At 42.7% G+C, this 13627-nt stretch overlaps 1 protein-coding gene across 4 annotated transcripts in view; it reads right to left on the reverse strand.

Moving 5' to 3' along the window:
- Positions 1-9316: 9316 nt before the first annotated feature.
- Positions 9317-13627, reverse strand: part of spon1b (spondin 1b) — a 117802-nt gene continuing 113491 nt past the window's right edge. For 3 of the 4 annotated variants that reach the window (XM_061822261.1, XM_061822259.1, XM_061822257.1), the window contains 4 exons: positions 12195-12362; positions 11924-12082; positions 11018-11266; positions 9317-10940 (listed from right to left, as the gene is read on the reverse strand). In XM_061822261.1, the coding sequence (XP_061678245.1) occupies positions 10777-10940; positions 11018-11266; positions 11924-12082; positions 12195-12362 (740 nt within the window). In that variant the 3' untranslated portion in view covers positions 9317-10776. The remainder of the gene's footprint in view (positions 10941-11017; positions 11267-11923; positions 12083-12194; positions 12363-13627) is intronic. The other variant, XM_061822260.1, reaches the window with a different exon arrangement.

The following is a 13627-nucleotide window of genomic DNA, read 5'->3' on the forward strand; positions in this document are numbered from 1 at the left end:
CTGGGTCTCCTGACCACTGTCATGTGGCCATAGCAGGAAAGGTTAGTGCGATATTTCTGCAAAACTGCCATGCGCATAGAATGAAAATAGCTCAAAGTTTCCTACTCGGATCGTTATCTTTGGGGAAAATAAATGCACAGTGAAATTAAAATATGTGGTTGACCACAGGAGAGTTTTTCCAGAGCGGGAGAGCTCGTAGTTTTTGTTGAGCACAACACCCAGCCACTCTGCCTTTTCTGTCAGACATCTATCGTGCATTCTACAGCTTCAAAGCTTCACAACAGCACACTCCACACTAATAGCCACCCGGAATTTCCAAAAGGGACTAAACTTCCTAGTCACAAGTTAGTCACTTTGAAAAATAACAGAGAAAAGCAAATGCAGTTTTTAAAAATATTAATCAACACTTGCATCGTGTCAACTGACTTGGAACATTGCAAGAGCCATTGACTCATACAATGAAGGGAACTTATGGTGGTGTTTAATTAGGCATGGTACGCATGTAAAGACAGAAGAGTTGCTGATTATTTGTCTAGACAACACAACAATAAACTACAAAGAATATTTTAATCCTACATCAGGTCAGTCAATTAAAAAATATCCATTTCTTTTTATTTATGAAATTTTTTTTTTAAATGTAATAAAATAATTTCTACATCAGAGGAAACTCAAACAGTTGGTAAAGATTGGAAAATATCTTTTGTCATTTATCATTTAAATGTGACTACCGTATATTTCGCACCATAACGTGCAATTTTGGGGTCTATTTCTGTAGTTCACACATACATTAGGCACACCGTATTACATGTTGCATGCTGAAACATACTATACACGAAAGAAAAAGGTAGCCGATGCCAAAGTGAGTTTAATTCAACTTTATTTGACTATTTAACAATGCATTCACATTATTTTTTAATCAATCTTTGTAATCTACTGGCAGTTCTTGCACCCCAGTAGTCCTTGCGCGGATGGAGAGTTGACAGCTTTTCATAAAACAAAAGCACCAACACAGACCATGAAAATGTTCTATATTCTGATCTTGTCCTATCATTATTGGCTTCAGTCGAATGGTGACTGTAAGAGACGCTTATCCAGGCAATTCTTTGTTTAGCAATACATTTGTCACATACAGTGGTACCACTACTTACAAAATGTGTCTGTTCTGTCAGTCATTTCGTCACTTGCGGAGCCCTTCTTGGTTCAGCAATTTCTTGAATTTAAATGGACTTTTTTAACAAATTGCAATCAGGTTTCCGAACTCAACACAGTACAGAATCTGCTCACAGTGCTCAATGATATAAGACTGGGTACTGACTCAGGAAAGGTGTCAGTTTTGGTTTTGTTGAATATCAGTGCGGCTTTTGATATGGTAGATCATAACATACTGCTGAACAGGTTGGAAACGTGGGAAGGACTAAATGGACTAGTCCTTAAATGGGTCAGGTCCTACCTGGAGGAAAGGAGCACATTTGTAACCATTGGAAGTGCTTAAATGGCAATGACCTATGGGGTCCCTCAAGGGTCAGTTCTTGGACCCCTTCTGCTCAGCCTTTATGCTACCCTTGTGTCAAAATTTCCAGCACTTTAGTTTTGACTATCATAGCTATGCAGATAACAGTTATATTTAGCAGTGCCAACAATACCTTAAACTAAACAACAACAAAAATGAGATAATTGTTTTTGGCAAAAAAGGAAAAAGGACTGCTGTTCATAAATATAATTATATTGGAATGGTCTTCTGACTAAGCTCCCCCCCAAAATAAACAACAAATAGATGGAGTTCATACGGAAGGCTGCACCTCAGGTTTTAACCACAGCAAAGGGGTCAGAGAATATCACTCAAACTCTAAAGTACACTGGCTTTTGGTCAGCTTTAGAATAAATTGTAAAGTTCTGTTACTGGACTTTAAATCACAAAATGGTTTGGGCCCTGAATACATGAAATAAATGCTAATAGAATCGAAAGCAAGTAGGGCTCTAAAATTGACTGACTCGGGTCTAATAATGGCATGCTGAATCCAAACATGGTGAAGAAGTATTCAGGTAGGAAATTGCAAAAAGAAAAAAAAAAGACTAGGCTGACAATAGAAGTGACATCAGTTGTGTGAATGTTTTTGAATTTAGGTTGAAAACTCTTCTTTTTTACTCATGTTTTTGAAGAATTCCATTTTCAGTGATATTTCTTGCAAAACTGTTTTAATTGTACTTTATATCCATCCATCTATTTTCTTTGATGCTTATCCTCACGACGGTCACGGGGAGTGCTACAGCCTATCCCAGCTGTCAAAGGGCAGGAGCCGGGGTACACCCTGAACTGGTTCCCCGCCAATCGCAGGACACATGGAGACAGACAACAGTTGCACTCACAATCACACCGAGGGGCAATTTAAAGTGTCCAATTAAAGCATCCCTATGAACATTCTAAAATAGATATTGTAATGAAAAATACACATAACATTATTCATTTCAATGTCTATACGAAAAAATAAAAGTGAGTGGAGAGTTGCAGAAGTGTCATTCGGGCAATATTACACTATTGTTTCAAGCCATATTCAGATGATATGTGATTCCCCGTCCTATCCACTTCTGTGGCTCATCGCAGCCGGCCGCTGTGGCTTATGAAGGAGCCGAGCCATCCTGCTTTAGGGGGTTATTCACAGACGCCGTAGTACTGAACAACACAATCGAGCCAGGGCGGTTTATGCGCACCCGCGGCTGAGTGACGCATTCTCAGTTGGGTTCTTCAGAGCTGCCCCCGTCCCCAAAGCCCGACGCACAGCCTTCGCAGAAGCAGTGACTGCCGGACGTGCCGCTTCAGCCGGTGTGGCTGATTTTCTGCGCCGTGGTGGCATATAATGGAGCTTAGCCGTGCTGCTTTTAGGGGTATGTTCAAAGCCGCCGCAGTACTTGTTGAACACCGTCGAGCTGGGGCGCATTACTGCCTAACTGTTATTTGGAACCCACGTCCTCTGCACCCGTGCAATCCATGAATCATGACGGGTCTCTCGCAAACTTATGAAGAGTAAATCCATTCTCCCGAGTGTTCAAGCAATGTCCAGCAATGCAATGAGCCGGTATTTTGGCTAACACGAAGGAACAAGGAACGAGGTACCTTCCCGGAGGTAAAACAAATGGAAACAAACGAGTCCACTTGGGGTTGCCTCTGTCCTTTACGTCACTTCCTGCTTCTTCTCGAAAATAAATCCCTCGAGAGGATTTTCATGGCGGTAGTTACAAAAGGAGAACATTGAGATGCGCCGTAGGGCAAAGGTAGAGCTGGCGAAGGCTAAACAAGAGGCATATGACGACATGTACACCAGGTTGGATACCAAAGAAGGAGAAAAGGATCTCTACGGGTTGGCCAAAAAGAGGAATAGAGATGGGAAGGATGTGCAGGAGCTAAAGTGGTTAAGGGTAGCAATGGAAATATGTTGACTGGTGCCAGCAGTGTGCAAAATAGATGGAAAGAATACTTTCAGAAATTGATGAATGAAGAAAATGTGAGACAAGGAAGAGTAGAAGATGTAAGTGTGACGGACCAGGAAGTGGCAATGATTAGTAAGGGGGAAGTTAGAAAGTCACTACAAAGGATGAAAAATGGAAAGGCAGTTGGTCCTGATGACCTAACGGTGGAAGTATGGAAGCAATTTGGAGAGGTGGCTGTAGAGTTTTTGACCAATTTATTCAACAGAATACTAGAGGGCGAGAAGATCCCTGAAGAATGGAGGTAAAGTGTGCTAGTTCCCATTTTTAAGAATAAAGGCGACATTCAGAACTGTGGAAACTGTAGAGGAATGAAGTTATGGGAAAGAGTAGTGGAGGCTAGACTCAGGACAGAAGTATCTGCGAGCAACGCTATGGTATCACAGATGCATTATTTGCATTGAGGATGCTAGTGGAAAAGTACAGAGGTCAGAAGGAGCTACATTGTGTCTTTGTGGTTCTCGAGAAAGTCTATGACAGAGTACCAAGAGAGGAACAGTGGTACTGCTTGTGTAAGTCTGGTGTGGCGGACAAGTATGTTAGAATAGTGCAGAACATATATGGCGGCGGCAGAACAATGGTGAGATGTGCCGTAGGTGTGACAGAAGAATTTAAAGTGGAGGTGGGACTGTGTCAGGGATCAGCTCTGAGGGTTAGTTAGTCTGTTTGCTATGGTGATGGATAGGCTGACAGATGAGGTTAGATTGGAATCCCTTTAGACCATGATGTTCGCAGATGATATTGTGATATGTAGCGAAAGCAGGGAGCAGGCTGAGGAACAATTAGAAAGATGGAGCCACGAACTGGAAAGGAGAGGAATGAAGATTAGCATAAGTAAAACAGAATATATGTGAATGAGAGGGGTGGAGTGGGAAGAGTGAGGCTCCAGGGAGAAGAGATAGTGAGGGTGGATAACTTCAAATACTTAGGGTCAGCAATCCAGAGCAATGGTGAGTGTGGTAAGGAAGTGAAGAATAATGTTTAAACAGGGTGTAACAGCTGGCGGAAGGTGTCTGGTGTGTTATGTCTCTGCTCGGATGAAGGGCAAAGATGATAAAACAGTGGTGAGGCCAGCCATGATTTACAGTGGCACTGAAGAGACAACAGGAAGCAGAACTGGAGGTGGCAGAAATGAAGATGTTGAGGTTCTCTCTAGGAGTGAGCAGGATGGATAAGATTAGAAATGAGGTCATTAGAGGGACAGCCAAAGTTGGATGTTTTGGAGACAAGGTGAGAGAGAGCAGACTTTGATGGTTTGGACATGTCCAGAGAGACTGAGTGAGAGAGTGAGTATATTGGTGGAAGGATGATGAGGATGGAGCTCCCAGGCAAAAGAGTGAGAGGAAGACCAAAGAGAAGGTTGATGGATGTTTTGAGGGAAGACATGAGGACAGTTGGTGTTAGAGAGGAAATGCAGGAAATGGGCTTGGATGGAAAAAGATGACACGCTGTGGTGACCCCTAACGGGACAAGCCGAAAGGAAAAGTAGAAGCACAGTGGATGAGCTGGAAAGCATTGGCCTCACAGTTCTGAGGTCCTGGGTTCAATCCCGGACCCATCTGTGTGGAATTTGCATGTTCTCCCCGTGCCTGTGTGGATTTTCTCTGGGCACTCCGGTTTCCTCCGACATCCCAAAAACATGCAACATCAATAGGACACTCTAAATTGCCTCTGGGTGTGATTGTGAGTGCGACCGTTGTCTGTCACCATGTGCCCTGCGATTGGCTGGGGACCAGTTCAGGGTCTACACTGCCTCCTGCCCGTTGACAGCTGGGATAGACTCCAGTACGCCCTGCGACTCTTGTAAGGATAAGAGAGTAAGAAAATAGATGGACGGATGGAGTAGGTTAGTACATGAGCAGGGTTAGATATACTGTAGATATATGTCATTATCCAAGCTGCTTATCCTAACAAGGGTTGCAGGAAAGCTGGAGCCTATCCCAGCTAGCTTCGGGCGAAGGGCAGACTACACCCTTAACTGGCCCCCAGTCAGTTGCAGGGCAGATAATGACACCATCACTGAGCACGGGAATTGATCCCATGCTGCCCGCACCAAGAGTAGGCGTGTACCACGCCGCGTATCCTCACAAGGGAGTGCTGGAGCCTATCCCAGCTGTCATTGGGCAGGAGGCGGGGTACAGCCTGAACTGGATACCAGGCAATCGCGAGGCACATTGAGACAAACAGCCGCACCCACAATCACATCGAATGTCCAAATAATGTTGCATGTTTTTGGGATGTGGGAGGAAACCGGAGCGCCCAGAGAAAACCGATGCAGGCAAGGGGAGAACATGTATATGCCACACAGCCGAATACGCGATGAAAGTTGAAATAGGCTCCAGTACTCCCGTGACCCTTGTGAGGATATATAATTAATCAAAACATATTTCAAAATTGTTTTTTTCTTTTATATCGAACATGTTTTAGTTATGCAATCTTATGTACCTCTCTGCTGAAAGCCATCTTTAAATGTGTGCCATTACCATCTTCTTCTTCTTTTCCTTTCGGCTTGTCCCGTTAGGGGTCGCCACAGCGTGTCATCTTTTGCCATCTTAGCCTATCTCCTGCATCTTCCTCTCTAACCCCAACTGCCCTCATGTCTTCCCTCACCACATCCATAAACCTTCTCTTTGGTCTTCCTCTCGCTCTTTTGCCTGGGAGCTCCATCCTCAGCATCCTTCTACCAATATACTCACTCTCTCGCCTCTGAACATGTCCAAACCATCGAAGTCTGCTCTCTCGAATCTTGTCTCCAAAACATCCAGCTTTGGCTGTCCCTCTAATGAGCTCATTTCTAATCCTATCCAACCTGGTCACTCCGAGCGAGAACCTCAACATCTTCATTTCTGCCACCTCCAGTTCAGCTTCCTGTTGTTTCTTCAGTGCCACCGTCTCTAATCCGTACATCATGGCCGGCCTCACCACTGTTTTGTAAACTTTGCCCTTCATCCTAGCAGAGACTCTTCTGTCACATAACACACCAGACACCTTTCGCCAGCTGTTCCAACCTGCTTGGACCCGTTTCTTCACTTCCTGACCACACTCTCCATTGCTCTGTATTGTTGACCCCAAGTATTTGAAGTCGTCCACCCTCGCTATCTCTTCTCCCTGAAGCCTCACTCTTCCCCCTCCACTTTTCTCATTCACGCACATATATTCTGTTTTACTTCGGCTAATCTTCATTCCTCTCCTTTCCAGTGCATGTCTCCATCTTTCCAATTGTTCCTCTGCATGCTCCCTGCTTTCACTGCATATGACAATATCATCTGCGAACATCATGGTCCAAGGGGATTCCAGTCTAACCTCATCTGTCAGCCTATCCATTACCACTGCAAACAGGAAGGGGCTCAGAGCTGATCCCTGATGCAGTCCCACCTCCACCTTAAATTCCTCTGTCACACCTAAGGCACACCTCACCATTGTTCTGCTGCCATCATACATGTCCTGTACTATTTTAACATACTTCTCTGCCACACCAGACTTACGCATGCAGTACCATAGTTCCTCTCTTGGTACTCTGTCATAGGCTTTCTCTAGATCCACAAAGACACAATGTAGCTCCTTCTGACCTTCTCTGTACTTTTCCACGAGCATCCTCAAGGCAAATAATGCATCTGTGGTACTCTTTCTAGGCATGAAACCATACTGTTGCTCGCAGATACTTATTTCTGTCCTGAGTCTAGCCTCCACTACTCTTTCCCATAACTTCATTGTGTGGCTCATCAACTTTATTCCTCTATAGTTCCCACAGCTCTGAACATCCCCTTTGTTCTTAAAAATGGGAACTAGAACACTTTTCCTCCATTCTTCAGGCATATTTTCGCCCGCTAGTATTCTGTTGAATAAGTTGGTCAAAAACTCCACAGCCATCTCTCCAAATTGCTTCCATACCTCTACCGGTATGTCATCAGGACCAACTGCCTTCCCATTTTTGATCCTTTGTAATGCCTTTCTGACTTCCCCCTTAGTAATCATATCCTTCACTCTTGCCTCTTCAACTCTTCCTTCTCTCTCATTTTCTTCATTCATCAACTTCTCAAAGTATTCTTTCCATCTATTTAGCACACTACCGGCACCAGTCAACACATTTCCATCTCTATCCTTAATCACCCTAACCTTCTGCACATCCTTCCCATCTCTATCCCTCTGTCTGGCCAACCTGTAGAGATCCTTTTCTCCTTCTTTCGTGTCCAACCTGGTGTACATGTCTTCATATGCCTCTTGTTTAGCCTTTGCCACCTCTACCTTTGCCCTACGTCGCATCTCGATGTACTCCTTTCGCCTCTCCTCAGTCCTCTCAGTATCCCACTTCTTCTTCGCTAATCTCTTTCCTTGTATGACTCCCTGTATTATGGGGTTCCACCACCAAGTCTCCTTCTCCCCTTTCCTACCAGATGACACACCAAGTACTCTCCTGCCTGTCTCTCTGATCACCTTGGCTGTCGTCGTCCAGTCTTCCGGGAGCTTCGGTTGTCCATCGAGAGCCTGTCTCACCTCTTTCCGGAAGGCCGCACAACATTCTTCCTTTCTCAGCTTCCACCACATGGTTCTCTGCTCTACCTTTGTCTTCTTAATCTTTCTACCCACCACCAGAATCATCCTACATACTACCATCCTATGCTGTCGAGCTACACTCTCCCCTACCACTACTTTACAGTCAGTAACCTCCTTCAGATTACATCGTCTGCACAAAATATAATCTACCTGAGTGGTTCTACCGCCGCTCTTGTAGGTCACTATATGTTCCTCCCTCTTTTGGAAATAAGTGTTCACTACAGCCATCTCCATCCTTTTTGCAAAGTCCACCACCATCTGCCCTTCAAAGTTCCTTTCCTGGATGCCGTACTTACCCATCACTTCTTCATCGCCCCTGTTTCCTTTACCAATATGTCCATTACAATCTGCACCAATCACAACTCTCTCGCTGTCTGGGATGCTCAGAACTACTTCATCTAGTTCCTTCCAGAATTTCTCTTTCAACTCTAGGTCACATCCTACCTGTGGTGCATAGCCGCTAACCACATTATACATAACACCCTCAATTTCAAATTTTAGTCTCATCACTCGATCTGATACTCTTTTCACCTCCAAGACATTCTTAGCCAGCTCTTCCTTTACAATAACCCCTACTCCATTTCTCTTCCCATCTACTCCGTGGTAGAATAATTTAAACCCTGCTCCCAAACTTCTAGCCTTACTACCTTTCCACCTGCTCTCTTGGATGCACAGAATATCAACCTTTCTCCTAATCATCATGTCAACCAACTCCTGAGCTTTTCCTGTCATAGTCCCAACATTCAAAGTCCCTACACTCAGTTGTAGGCTCTGTGCATTCATCTTTTCTTCTGACGCTGGATCCGGTTTCCTCCTCTTCTTTGTCTTCGACCCACAGTAGCTGAATTTCCACCGACGCCCTGCAGGTTAGCAGTGCGGGGGCGGGCGTTGTTAACCCGGGCCACGACCGATCCGGTATGGGATTCTTTAGATGAACGCTCATATTTGTTTGGCACAGTTTTTACGCCGGATGCCCTTCCTGACGCAACCCTCTGCATTTATCCGGGCTTGGGACCGGCCTACAGATTGCACTGGTTTGTGCCCCCATAGGGCTGCATTGTGCCATTACCATCTAGTGGAGTGAAAATGTAAGTACACAAAAGGCTTGGCAGAAATAGTTTAAACTCCGTGCGGAATACGGAATATTTGGCAACGTACATATATATCTATTTTTTGGGGGGGTGGGCGGCCACAGCACAGCTTTCTCTCACTATTTTGTTTAGTATTGGTTTGTTTTCATATATAAAAAACTAAAACATCAAATGCAATTTTTTGTCAGTCACTTTTTATTTATTTATTGCAAGTGTGTGTGTTTTACAAAACCATCACAAAAGGGAAAAAGAGGGAAAGAAAAAGTCTTGAAACACAACAAAAAGTGTGAAAGCTGACAAATCCCCAATGATCAGAAAGAAAAATGGCTGCAGTCATCAGAGCTTTGGGTTACCTTTATCAAAACAGGAAAAGATGACATCATTTCCTAGGTAATGATAAATATCACTGAATGTTAATACCACATTACAATAAAAAGTAACAACAGCCCTAAGACTAATTAAGGCTAAAACACAATAAAATTGACAACCCGACAATTTATCAAATGAGACACTTTTAAGGTGTCGTTGGCTCTCACAGATTGATGAAAGCAGATTTACTCATATAGCGTTGCAATTTATGGTGAATTGTTAGAACTAATGTCAAAGCATACAATAAAGTGAGAAAAACTGCAGTTCGAATGCTACATCAGCTGATATGGCAGATAGTGTCAAGTAGAGTATACGGCAAATGTTATCATTAAAAAAAAATCACTTGAAGTATATATTAAATGTAGCCATTTGTAATGATTTGCTACTCATACATGTTGTATAGATAGCAGACAAACAGTCGATTTATTCATCTTTACAGACTCTTTTGTTCACATCATTGTCAAATATTACAGCTGTTTAAGTATGTTCCTACTAAAACAGGATGTTTGACATGGTTTACTGTGCTGAAAAAATATTTTATATATTAGCTATTTTTATTCAAACAAGTCAAAGGGAACTTATTATTTTTGTTGATTAATTTCACTTCAGTTGAGCAGATAATTTATTAAAACATTTTAAGCACGCTATGTTAAATGAATTTTTCCCATGTTAGAAAATCTCAATTATCACATGAAATGAGTAGGATACATTTTTACTCTGCGCTGAGTAGTGCCAGATTTGCAGAGATTTGAGAGAATAAAAACTGGTGTTAATTGGAATTGATAGCATTGAGGGGGAAAAAAGTTATTTCCTCTTTTTTATTTGAAAGTATAGTCACATATTATTTAAGTATACAGTATATTGTGCTGTTAAAAATTTGACACATTTTCCTATCAAGCAGATGTGCATTTTGCTGAGAACTGCTGGAAATCATTGTGATCCCAGTTTCTAATATGTTGCTCTATTTAATGGCTGAGATGCCAAAATGACCAAAACACAACTAAGCTAGAGTACTAATACTCTTTAATATTTATGTAGCGCTGTCGTTTTAAAGTGTAAAAGGAAGAAGGAAAAAAAATCAGCCCTGTCCACTAAAGGTGCCCATAGGCTTCACCTCATTTTTTATTCTTGAGACACCCCACTAAGCCCAAAAACCTAACCACACAGCTGGCCACTGCCCCGTGTGTGCAGTAACAACATTCTTTAATTTTTGTAATATCAAATACACGCATAGAAACATTTTTACCCACTACTCCCCTGTATATCCCAACAGCGCCCCCTAGCAGGGATTAACGTTACAGGCGCGTATCTCCTTGCGGTCCTTGCAGTTGCCCGTCAGAGTGCTTTTAGCTTTTTTTTTCTTCAGCATGAAACGCTCCTGGATGCCCCCGCCACATGATTTGGTGCAGTCTGTCCAGCTGCTCCATGGTTGAATCCCACACCCTGAGGAGCACAGACAAGACACACCTCTAATGCTGTCATGTGGCCCGATTAAGAAGAATTGAAATGTCATCACCAACCTGACTGTTCCTCTAACACTGTACCTCTTCCCTGTTTACCTCTTCTTCTCCTCTTGCCTTCACCTCTCTCCTTCGGTTTTGATCGACACTTCCTGATCTTGCATTTCCTCCGCTGAATGGTCTCGGGACATGTGCTGCCCCCGAACTGTGGCTCCAGTTTCACCATGCGGGTCCGGATGGTGTGTCCTTTACCGCAGGACTTGTTGCACTCTGACCACTCAGACCACTCTGAGACCATGCAATCAATAGCTGGAAGATGTTCAGAAAATATGTACACACAAGTATGGACGCATGCACACAGGTTTGAGTTAATAGTGTCTTATAAAGAGTATTTTCAGTATAAACGTAACCCAAATGATTCATTCCATACTTTTTTTTTTAACATTTTTACTGAAAACCTCTGTGACTGTTTTGAAATCCCAGTCAAATTTGTTGTTTTTTTCTAGTTCTCGTGAGAAAATGCAGAAAAATTAAATAGGCATGAATAGCTTATTAAGCCGCTGTCGCGATCATACTAATCTTTAGAATCTAAGGTTGTATTTATCAGCGTACCAGGGCATTAAAATCGCCAGGTCTTCAAGTCCAGCAACAACAACCTCTAGTGAACAACGAAGCATTAGTGTTTATAATAGCATTTGTTTGATGACAGTGGTCATGTGTCAAAAAACAATGCAGCCCATGATTTAATAACTTCAAAGCTACCTTATGTAGCAATATCTTGAAGTAATTGTGAGTGTGATGTAATTAATGTTTATTTTAAGGAACAAATTTAGCACAACTTAAAATATACAAACAAAATAACTGCACCATGATCACTGGACTTTCAAAAGTTAGCCCAAAAAGACTTGAGAGGCAAAATTAAATGTTTTATTCATTTAATTACATTAAAAAAGGCTAAATACTTACAACACTCTGGCAGCATGCATTTCTCTGTCTGCTCCAACTCTTCATTGCACTCTGCAGAATCCGACTTCAGCATCCTCTGGCGCGTCCGTAGGCCACGCCCACACGTGACGCTACAATCGCTCCATTCAGTCCATGGAGACAACATGCATGGGATGGTAACTGTAAACACGGACACACAATAGAAACCGATAAATTGCACCACTAAGAACATCAACTAAAAGTTGGTCTCTACGATAGTTTTTCTCCAGAAAGCAAATATTTCTGAACTCACAGCATTCCGGCATCATGCATTTGTCAACTTCAGCCACTTCGGTTTTACACATTGATCCGTCAATTGGAGGCATTTTAACCATGCGCTCACGTCTTCTCATACCCATCCCACAGGATACACTGCACGGATCCCACTCAGCCCACTCAGTCACCACGCAACTGCTGGCTGCTGTAGGGCAAACAAGAAGTCACTTCATGGCAAGAGGCTTACACTCTTGACGTAACAAACACTTTTAAGATTACATTTGAATTTAGTGCAGTGTGAAGACAAAAGTATAGCGACAGCTGAGCATTATGCCAATAGAAACTGTAAAAAAAGACTTTTAAAATTTGGCTACAAGTTCAGCAACGTGATAGCTTGTTTTAAGGGCTTTCTTGTTTATCTTTGTTTTTTCCTCATCAACGTTGGCTGTTCCTTTGCTTGTGCACAAAGGCAAACAAAACACTTTGCATTCTTGTTCTGTAGTGATGGGTGCTTTGTTTGGGGATGCCGTTTAAGCTTAGTTGGAACCATTGGACTGTTTGGATAGCTTTTTACCACACACCAAATGTAACTGAGTCATAATCCTTGGATCCCCGTGGAAGTAAATACAAATGAAAGATAGCTTTCGCTATTTTTTCTCACGCCTGTGTGCCTTGCAATTGGCTGGTAACCAGTTCAGGGTGTACTCCGCCTCCTGCCCGATGACAGCTGGGATAGGCTCCAGCATTTCCACAATTCCCGTGAGGATAAGTGCCTCAAAAAATGGATGGATGGATAAAAATCTTTCACAAAAAGTGGCTGCATACAAAGCTCTTCCAGTGAATTTTAAACTCGTGGAGCAAGGCTTGAGTCCTACGTGGGGGCAATAGAATCTACTATCACTAGGGGAATAAAAGGCTGGACTGCTACATCAGGAGCGGAGCGGAACATCAGTGGTAACTCGAGAAGAAAATGACATTGAGAGCGACTGAGAGACTGAAATGATATGTGAGACTTTGAGGCTGTTCAACACCGATACTTTAGTGGTTTCAGTGAACAGGAGGAGGATGAATAAAAACAATGACTACATAGAGGGGGCACAGCTTATCAACCGGTATGAGCTGTCATGTGGAAAATATGGTAAAATTATTAAATACTATCAATTTATAGAACAGTAGAATCCTTTTTCCACACCAAGTATGTAGTGAACTTGATCTTAACGTCTGCCACCGACATCACACCAAGACCAGGGGCGGTCCATTTCAGCAATGAAACAAGGGGCTTTTCAAAGGCAATGACTTATTTAACAATTGCTCCAAAAATGGACTGCTATTACTGGAAATGACTGCAAGTTTCATTGTTTTCAGCAGAAAAAATATATACATCAATCAATTAAATTCAATTTGTTAATGAAATATGGAGTGGAGGGTGAAGTAAAGATTTAGATTTAGAACTACTGCTAAGAAGAAGTG

The sequence above is a fragment of the Syngnathoides biaculeatus genome, chromosome 6 (assembly GCF_019802595.1).
Source record: "Syngnathoides biaculeatus isolate LvHL_M chromosome 6, ASM1980259v1, whole genome shotgun sequence".
In the NCBI taxonomy this organism is placed as follows: Eukaryota; Metazoa; Chordata; class Actinopteri; order Syngnathiformes; family Syngnathidae; genus Syngnathoides; species Syngnathoides biaculeatus.